General features: G+C 36.7%; 1 protein-coding gene across 1 annotated transcript; it reads left to right on the top strand.

Moving 5' to 3' along the window:
- Positions 1–2,364: 2,364 nt before the first annotated feature.
- LOC138150201 (olfactory receptor 12D1-like) lies at positions 2,365–9,835 on the top strand. Its single transcript, XM_069073643.1, has 3 exons — positions 2,365–2,370; positions 8,909–9,496; positions 9,581–9,835. Exons 1-3 carry the CDS (start codon positions 2,365–2,367, stop codon positions 9,833–9,835), a joined length of 849 nt encoding a protein of 282 aa, XP_068929744.1.
- Positions 9,836–10,082: the final 247 nt, after the last annotated feature.

Raw genomic sequence — 10,082 nt, 5'->3', positions numbered from 1 at the left:
GAAAAGGTGGTTTAGTAACTTTAAATAAGGATATCCCTTCCTTTGACATTATTACAAAGGGTCTTTTTGTTGTTATTATTATTTATTCATTTCAGTTGTGTCTGACTCTTTGTGACCTCATTTGGGGTTTTCTTGATAAAGATACTGGAATGGTTTGCCATTCCCTTCTACGGTTCATTTTCACAAATGAGTAAACTGAGGCAAACATGATTAAGTTACTTTCCCATGATTCCACAAATAATTAGTGTCTAAAGTTGAATTTGAACTCTTGTCTTCCTGATTCCAGGTGGGATACTCTATCTACTGAGCCACCTAGTTGCCCCACAAAGTGTCTTGTGTTACCTCTTCCTCAAATTTTTTTTTCAGTGGCAAACAGGAGACAACCAGGAATTTTAAGTGTAGATTTGATTTTGAGTTTTGCCTTATATTGTGTTGTCAACTATTATGAGTCACAAAATTAAAAAGAAATTCTTACCTTTCTTGGGTCTTAAGAAAATAAAATTGAATGAAAGAATTATCAGATATGAAAAAGAGTAGAAAAATGATAGAAATATTTTTAAAAGTGATGGAAAACAAGAAACTGATGAATTTGCTATATTGCTAAATAAATGAAAATAAAAACAATATGGAATTTTACTCATGTGCTTCTGATTCTTCCCTTTTCCCCCTAATCACCTTATCTACCAGAGTATTGGCAAAAATATTTTTTAAAAAAGCATTTGACTTTTCCTGCTCTAAAATTCTAGTTTCCTTTGTCTAGGACTTTATTCTTGCTTTTGTCCTGCTGTGAAGTCAGAACACAATTTTGATTATTCTCTTTTTTATGCTGTTGTTTTCCCAGACAACCACAATAATTTTAGTTTTGGAGAATGCTTTCAACTAGTCAGACTGAAAGGGGATAGCATTCTACAGAAAGGAAACAAAGCAGCAAGCATTTATTAGGCACTTACTCTGCAACAGGCTTTGTGCTAAGCCTCCTGTGTTTAGTAGAAAAGCTGTTCCTGCTCACTTTGAATGCCTAAACCTATTTATTCTTCTTGGGAGCAGCTAGGTGGTACAGTGGAGAGAGTCTTGGACCTGAAGTCAGGAAGACCTGAGTTCAAATTTGACCTCAGACACTTACTAATTCTGTGACCCCAGGGAAGTGACTTAATCCTATTTACCTCAATTTCCTTATCTATAAAATGAGCTGGAGAAGGAAATGACAAACCACTCCCATATCTTTGCCAAGAAAACCTCAAATGGGGTCATGAAAAATTGAACATGACTGAAAAAATAACAACAGTAATTTGCTCTACTTAAGGAGAAGAAATTCCTCCTAAAGCTAAAGTCTCAGTACTAGCCCATTGCTGTTATTTGCTTAAACTTCATAATTGTGAAAGCTTTGCATCTATTCATTCCTTGCATATTTGATGGTTTTGTCAGGTGCTTAACTCTGGACTAGCTGACTTTAAGAAGCATCATGTATATGACGCTCAAAAGAGATGTAAAATAAATTATAGGGCACTCTAATGTTTGCAAAGTGCTCACCTTAACCCTGTGGGGTACTTAGTATAAATGTCAATATCTCAGTTTGCAAATGAGCAAATAAAAGCCTGAGTGATTATGTGACCTTGCTATGATTGCATAGCTGCTAATTATCTGAGAGAAGGATTTGAACCACTGTCCTGTGTCCAGGTTGACCATTCTATCCATTTTTAAGGAGCAGGTCTGACCATGTCCTACTAAATAAATGTCAGTGGCTCCTTATTACCTATGCAATGAAATAGAAAATCCTCTATTATGCTTTCAAAGCCCTTCATAATCTATCTCTACCCCCAAATCTTTCCAGTCTTCTTTTACCTTATTACCCTCCATGTTCTCTTTGATCCAGTGACACTGACCTTCTTCCTGTTCTATGATTAAGGTACTCCATCTCTTGGCTCTGGCATTTTTTCTAGTTGTCACCTATCTCTGGAATGCTGCCTTCCTCATCTCTACCTGTTGTCTTCCCTGGGTTCTTCAAATCCCAATTTAGCACAGCTCCTGGAATTTAGTAGAAACTTTATGGATATGTATTGAATGACTGGTTTACCTGAATTTCAGTGTCAATTCAGAAAATTAACTGTGTGACCCTGAACAATTTACTTAACCTTGCCAAGTTTTAATTCCCTTCTTTATAAAATGGGGATAATAATAGTTGCCTTACCTACCTTCATATTTATGCCAGGTTGTTCTATTATCAATCTACTAATATGTTTTTTCAGATTATGTTTTTCTTTTTGTCTTTATTTTTTAAAAAATCATTATTTATATATCTTTAACATTAATTAAAATTTCTGTTGAGTTCTGAATCCTCTCCCTCCTATCCTTCCCCCATGCACTATGAAGGTAAGAAATGTGACATTAATTATGCAGCGACTAGTTATCTGGAAGTTTCTCCTTGTATTAGAGCCTCTTTTACCCCCTCATTTCTTCAATTCAATGAGATTCTTCTGGTATGGAAGTTTTTTCCCTTTCCCTTTCCTTTGTGCTGTTTTGAGGTGACAAAGGGGAACTAAGCTTATACATGACCCCTCAGTGATCCATCTTCCCAGAAGTCCAAATTTTGTTCCTACTTGCTATATCATCATTCCTTTTTTCCACACACAAAACATTACTTAGTTCTAACATCAAACCTTCATGCTGTAGATATGAAAAAGAAAGGACAAATGTAAGATATATGCATGTCTGTGTCTTTTAAAACCCACAACAGAAATGATCTTTTCTTTTTCCATCCTCACTTAGCACTTCCTTGTGTGTTTGTTTCTTATGCTGAATTTTGTTTTTGTGGGTGAACTGGTGTACACTACCTATTGGGGTTCTTATTCCCATTTCTCATTGGATTGAAAACTCCTTGAGGAAAAAGGCAGTTAAAAATACTTTTTATCTGTCTCTGATACTAGCACATTGTTCTTACATGGTAAAAAGTTTGTTAAAGTGATTTAATTTCAATAGATCTTGGAAGGACGTAAAGAAATCTTATAATCCATCCACTTGTTCCTAGACAACTGTCTTGGAGTCAGGAGAACAAAATGCAAATCCTATCACTGACACTTAATAACTGCATGTCTTTATCCAGTTACTTCACCTCTCTGAGTCTTAGTTTCTTCTACTATAAAATGAGGACTATTATCTCTCACTGGGTCATTTTGAGGAAAGGATATAACCTTAAAATTCTATTTGTGAGTTGAGGTGATGATACTGGTGAGAGTGATGATGTTACTTATCAAAGCTATTAGATAGTGAATATATGATTGAAAACCATGTCTTTTATCCCTTTTTTCCTCAATTCAGTGCTCTTTTAAACACATCATAACATAATTTAAAAAAGATGGGAGTCATTATTTCAAAGGTAACAAACCTCCAATATTTCAATTTGTTGAACTGAACAAATAAATTCAATTGAACAAATATGTTCATTTTAGAAACTTATTATTGATATATTTAGTTTTGGAGCAGATTAGTGATGAAAAAGAAAGAAATATTGTTTCTGTACACATATAAGGCACTCTAGTAAATGGTAATAGATTCAAGATATTGCTTCAATCATAAATGAATATTTTTATGTCAAAAATGAATAGGAAAACTTTGGTTTAATTAAAAGTATTCAAACATGTTTATGAAAGAACACAGGTTTCAAATGAGACCAATAGTTTTAGATGTAAAATGAACTGTAGCATATGTTATGTTATAAACGTTATGCTATAAACTCATCACAGGAAAGATATAGAATGATGTCTTATTGGTATGTAACCATTTTGATGTTTTAAGGATGTCAGAGAAGAACCTTTTTATTAATTAAAAATGTAAAAAAATGAGTATAAAGAAATATCATTTTAGGGACACAAAATTAGATGGTGGACCATATTCTGAACTTAAGAGTCTCTTGTTTCATTTAGATTTGAGAGGGCAAAACAAAACAAAATCCCTTGGAAATCGTATAATTATTTGGAGACTGAGTGATGATTAAAATGTTCTGTTGATTTTTTAGGGGAAATTTATTAGGTGAAGGGTGAGTCATTGAATGTTGAGAGGTTTTGTTTTTAGCCCCTGAAAAATGTTAGGAGGTTGAGGATAAAGAATAAAGAACTTGGCAAGTGAAGATTGAAGATAGAAAGGAATTAAAAGCAATTTTGTCTGACTGCAGAAGTGGCAACTGTAATAAGTCACTTGACAGAAGACTTTTGCAAAGTGATTTCTGATTGGTTGGACAGAGACTCAATCCCACTGAGTAATTACTTCAGTTCTAGGTATTACTCTTCATTTCTTCCTAGGGTAATATTTAAGAGAGATGAAACCTTTTGGAAGGGTCTGTTGCTCTTTATTGATACCCCTGTTGTGAAATGGGAAGGCAGAAAGGGAATAAAAAAACCACATTATGCAGTTTCTTTACAAGAAGAGATACTGGGATCTAATTAGATGACATAAAAATCCTGGTGAGTGAAGAGCAGGCTATGTTCCCTTGCCTTGCCTAGAGAGCCAACTTAAAAATGGTTTAGTGTGTTTGCTCTAATTCCATTAGAGAGCATAGCATAGTGGTAAGTTAATAACTGACTGGACAAAGACAGTCTGATGAACTTTGTAGTTCTTTGCCTTAAAGGGAGCTTCTATCCAAATGAATAACTTGACTCTTTTAAGTGCCCTTTCAAGAATGACTGCAAGTTGAAAAAGCTTGTAAATGTTACAATATTTTGTGAAGAGAATATAGTGATGGTGATCAGTAGGAAAACAACTAGCTTTTGAATGGAACAGTGACATCAAAACCTGCAATCCAGAGTTGCAAGTTATTCCAAGCACATAGAGTCAAATTATATGCTTGCATAATTTCATAGCCCTCAATTTATTTACCCTTTAACATACTTGTGTGTTTTCCTGAAAGTTTTCTGTAAGTATGTACCTACTTTTCCTCATAGATAATGAGTGCCTTGGGAGAGTGTGACCCAGGTTTATGTGTGGATTGCTTGTAGTTTCTGTATTTGCATTATTATATGAGTACTTGTGTTACTATCATTTTTTGCATCATTTATAAATAATTGCTAATGTATAAGATGTGAATGACTGGTGAGTACAAATGAAAATGCATTGGTGGGGGCTCAAAAGGTAAAGTGGTAAGAATGAATATTGTGTTTCTTCACAGCAGGGTTACTTTTAGCATAGAAAATTTGAGCAGAACCACATGGTGATGGTCCTTCTCTATGAAACTAAATTTGCCAGTATGAGGGTAGGGTGGAATGAATGAGTCAATCCACAGAAAGAATAGGTGTCCAAGGCAGATCCAAGATGGCAGAGTAGAAACAGGACATCCCTGTGGCTCCGGCTTCCACCTCCTCCAAAACATGCAAAAATGACTCTAAACAAATTTTAGAGCTACAGAACCCACAAAGTGACAGAGAGAAAAAAATTTCCCTCTGAAGGCAGCCTGGCAGGCTTGCAGGAAGGGGCTATCACACCAAGCTGGGAGCTGAGCCCAACTCCTCATGAACCTTGCAGTCCCAGGGCAGCCCTGACCAGCAGCAGCCAGAGCAGATTTCAGGAAAATGAAGCACCAGTGGCTGGGGTGGTTTCCAGACTTCTCAACCCATAAATGCCAAAGACAAAGTAAAAGGTCAGTGTGGAACTCTTTTGGAAGAGGGGTGGACAGGTCTGGCCCCTTCCCCTGGGGCAAGAAGTGAGCTGAAGTATGGTGGCTGCACCTTGTGGCTGCCTCAGAAGCTCCTGCCCTGCAAATTGTAGGGGACCATTTGGTAATGACCAAGAGGGTAATCACTCTTGCTTAAAACTAGTTGGACCTGGATCACAGAATTAGGTGGAGGTCCTGGGGTATGTGGCCAGGAGCCAGAGCCTGTGGGGGCTGCACTTTGGGACAAAGCTCTCTCCATTCTGAAAGCAGAGTTCTACCATAGCAAAGAGTTAAAAAGTCAAGTAATTTACTGGCAACATGAGCAAGCAGAGGAAATGCAATCCTACCATAGATTCCATTTTTGAGGATAAAAAGGATCAAAGCATGGAAAGGAAGGAAGACAACAAAGTCAGAACTCCTGCATCAAAACCTCCCAAGAAAAATATGAACTGGTTACAGGCCATGGAGGAGCTTAAGAAGGATTTTGCAACTCAAGTAAGAGAAGTGGAGGAAAAATTGGGAAGAGAAATGTGAATGATGCAAGAAAATCAAGAAAAGCAAGTCGGGGGCAGCCAGGTAGCACAGAGAGTAAGAGCACCAGCCCCAGTGTCAGGATGACCTGGGGATCGAATCTGGGCTCAGACACTTAGCACCCACCCAGAAACACCTGTCTGTGTAACCTTGAGCAAGTTACTTAACCCCAATCTCTTAGGGACAGCCAGGTGGCTCAGAAAGTAAGAGCACTGGTCCCAGTGTCAGGATGACCTGGGGATCAAATCTGGGCTCACATACTTAGCACCACACACAGAAATAACTGGCCATGTAACCTTGAGAAAGTTACTTAACCCCAATTGCTTTTTTTCTAAAATAATACTTTAAAATATAAAATAACTCAAATGGCAAAAGAGGCCCAAAAAGCCAATGAGGAGAAGAATGCCTTAGACAAATTTGCCAGATGGAAAAAGAATTTCAAAAACTCACTGAAGAGAATAACTCCTTCAAAATTATATTGGAGCAAATGGAAGCTAATGACTTTAAGAGAAATCAAGATACTATAAAACAGCTCCAAACAAATAAAAAAAATAGAAGGCAATGTGAAATATCTCATTTGAAAAACCATTGACCTGGAAAATAGATCCAGGAGAAAATAGATCCATTTAAAAATTATTGGAGTACCTGAAAGCCATGATGAAAAAAAGAGCCTAGATACCATCTTTCAAGAAATTCTCAAGCAAAATTGCCCTGATATTCTAGAACCAGAGGGCAAAATAGAAATGGAAAGAATTCACCAATTGCCTCTTGAAAAAGATCCCAAAAAGAAAACTCCTAGGAATATTATAGCCAGATTCCACAGTTTACAGGTCAAGGAGAAAATACTGCAAGCAGTCAGGAAAAATCAATTTGAGTATTGTGAAAACACAATCAGGATAACACAAGACCTAGCCGCCTCTACACTAAGGGATTGAAGGGCTTGAAATATGATATTCTGGAGGTCAAAGGAGCTGGGATTAAAACCAAGAATCACCTACCCAGCAAAACTGAGTATAATATTTCAGGGGAAAATATGGTCATTCAATGAAATAGATGATTTTCAAGCATTCTTGATGAAAAAACCAGAGCTCAACAGAAAATATGACTTTCAGATACCAGAAACAAGAGAAGCATAAGAAGGTAAACAGGAAAAATAAATCATAAGGAACTTATTAAAGTTGAACTATTTACATTCCTACATGGGAAAACGATAATTGTAACTCATAAGACTTCTCAGTATGAGGACAGTTGAAGGGAGTATATATGTATATATGTATATATACATATATGTGTATATATATACATATATATGTATACATACATTTATATGCATGTATAGGAGGGTGTAGGTGTGTATAAATATATATATATATATATATATATATATATATATATATGTGAGGGTGTGCCTATGTGTTTTCATGTATACGTAGACAGGGGGCACAGGAGGAGTTAAATATGAAGGGATAATATCTAAAAAATAAAATTAAGAGGTGAGAGAAGAATATATTGGGAGGAGAAAGGGAGAGATAGATTAGGGTAAATTATCATATAAAAGAGGCAAGAGAAAACTGTTACAATGGAGGGGAAGAGCAGGAAGGTAAAAGGGAATGGGACAACCTTACTCTCATTGAATTTGGTTTAAGGAGGGAATAACATACACATTCAATTGGGTATCTTACCATACAGGAAAATGAGGGGGAGGGAATAAGAGGGGGGATGATAGAAGGGAGGGCAGATTGGGGGAGAGAGTAGTTAGAAGTAAACAATTTTGAAAAGGGACAGAGTCAAAGGAGACAATAGAATAAGTGAAGGTTGGCATAGGATGGAGGGAAATATAGTTCGTCTTTCACAATATACCTTCTATGGAAATGTTTTGCATAACTACATATGTACAACCTATGTTGAATTGTTTATTTTCCCAGTGGGGGTGGGTGAGGAGGGAAGGAGGGAAAAAATCAGGTACTCAAAGTTTTAAAAACAAATGTGTATAAAAATATAAGATATATAGGTGTTGGGGCATAGAAATCTATCTTGCCCTACTAGAAAGTTAGTGGGATGATGGGGGAGGATATAAGAGAGGAATAAGATTGGAGGAAATAGGTATCAATTAGGCTTGCTATTTTGGGTTTGGGGTAGGGGAAAGACGGGGATAAAAAATTGTAACTCAAAATCTTGTGCAAATGAATGTTGAAAAGTAAAATAAATACATAAATTTAAATTAAAAAAAGAAAAAAAGAATAGGTGTCCACATATCCACATGAGTGATATAAGGTACTTCACAACAGGCATAGCTACCATTTGCACTCATTACAGATATTTATCTCAAAGAGGCAAATTGTAACTCATTCATGGCTACCAATGCATGTCATTGCATTGAACTCTTATCTATGTCCTCCTATAAATTCAACACAATGTTGTTCACTCAATGTTCTAACATCTTTCCTTAAGCTCTCTTGACTTTGTGTGTATGTTGGTAGAGTAGGCCAGTTATAATAAATTATCCTTCATGGTACATAAAGCTTTCTTTTTGCAAAAATATAGTCATTCTAGAGATGCTTCTTTCTTATTTGATTATTTTAATGGATAAATACATTGAATGTTATGGAATAATATACATATACAACTTGATTCTTTGATCTCATTATGACTTTGTTCGGTCCAGTTGTGTGAACCTGAACATATATCAATGCCTATCAAAACAGGTAAAACTGTCACATTTTGTTTCTATCCTAGAACGAAACTACAGTGACTGATTTTTTCCTCCTGGGCTTGACCAATATTCAGGAGCTGCAAGTTATTTTGTTTGTAATTTTCCTCACTCTCTACCTCATCAGTCTAGCTGGGAATGGTGCTATTGTGATGATTATAATCTCTGAGCCACGTCTCCACTCCCCCATGTATTTCTTCCTGGGCAATCTCTCCTGTCTAGATATCTGCTACTCCACAGTGACAATGCCCAAGGTGCTAGAGAACTTCCTCTCTACACACAAGACCATCTCATTTCTGGGCTGTATCACCCAGCTCCATTTCTTCCATTTTCTTGGCAGCACGGAGGCCATTTTGCTGGCTATCATGGCCTTTGACCGCTTTGTGGCCATTTGCAACCCACTCCGCTACTTGGTCCTCATGAAACACCAAGTATGTCTTCAGTTGGCCACTGTGGCCTGGGTTATCAGCTTCTTTTATGCCTTGATGCATTCAGTCATGACTTCACAATTAAACTTCTGCCAGTCCCATCAACTCAATCACTTCTTCTGTGATGTCAAACCCCTTCTAGAACTGGCCTGTGGAAATACAGTGCTCAACCAGTGGCTTCTTTCTGTTGTCACTGGAAGTATCTCCATGAGCGCCTTCTTTCTGACCCTTCTCTCATACTTCTACATTATTGGTTTTCTCCTTCTTAAGAGCCACTCCTGGAACATGCTTCAGAAAGCTCTGTCCACATGTGCCTCTCACTTCATGGTGGTCTGTCTCTTCTATGGACCTGTGGGTTTCACCTATATTCGTCCTACTTCTGGCAGCTCCATGACACAAGACCGGATTGTTGCCATAATGTACAGTGCTATCACTCCTGTATTAAACCCATTGATCTATACCCTGAGGAATAAGGAAGTGAAGTTTGCTTTTAAGAAAGTCTTTGGAAGAAGAAATCTTTTTTGAAACACTGAAATGTATCACTATTGTGACCTCAGGCATTCCACTACAGCATCCAGGCCTTCATTAAATTTTATTCCTTCATTTCCACTTAAACTGTGCTCTTAGTTTCTAACTACCTTTCAACAATTTGTGATCTCTAGTAAAAATATTCTATACAGAGGAGTATGACCATATTCTAATGGTATATTTAAAGTTATTTGTGATATAACTAATTATAGAAAACTAATTATAAGAAAAATTGGACAACCTC

This window comes from Petaurus breviceps, unplaced genomic scaffold, assembly GCF_028583685.1.
Source record: "Petaurus breviceps papuanus isolate PSGF00001 unplaced genomic scaffold, PetGlider_PUasm1.0 90865, whole genome shotgun sequence".
Classification (NCBI taxonomy): Eukaryota; Metazoa; Chordata; class Mammalia; order Diprotodontia; family Petauridae; genus Petaurus; species Petaurus breviceps.
This window is presented reverse-complemented; position numbering and strand designations above follow the sequence as displayed.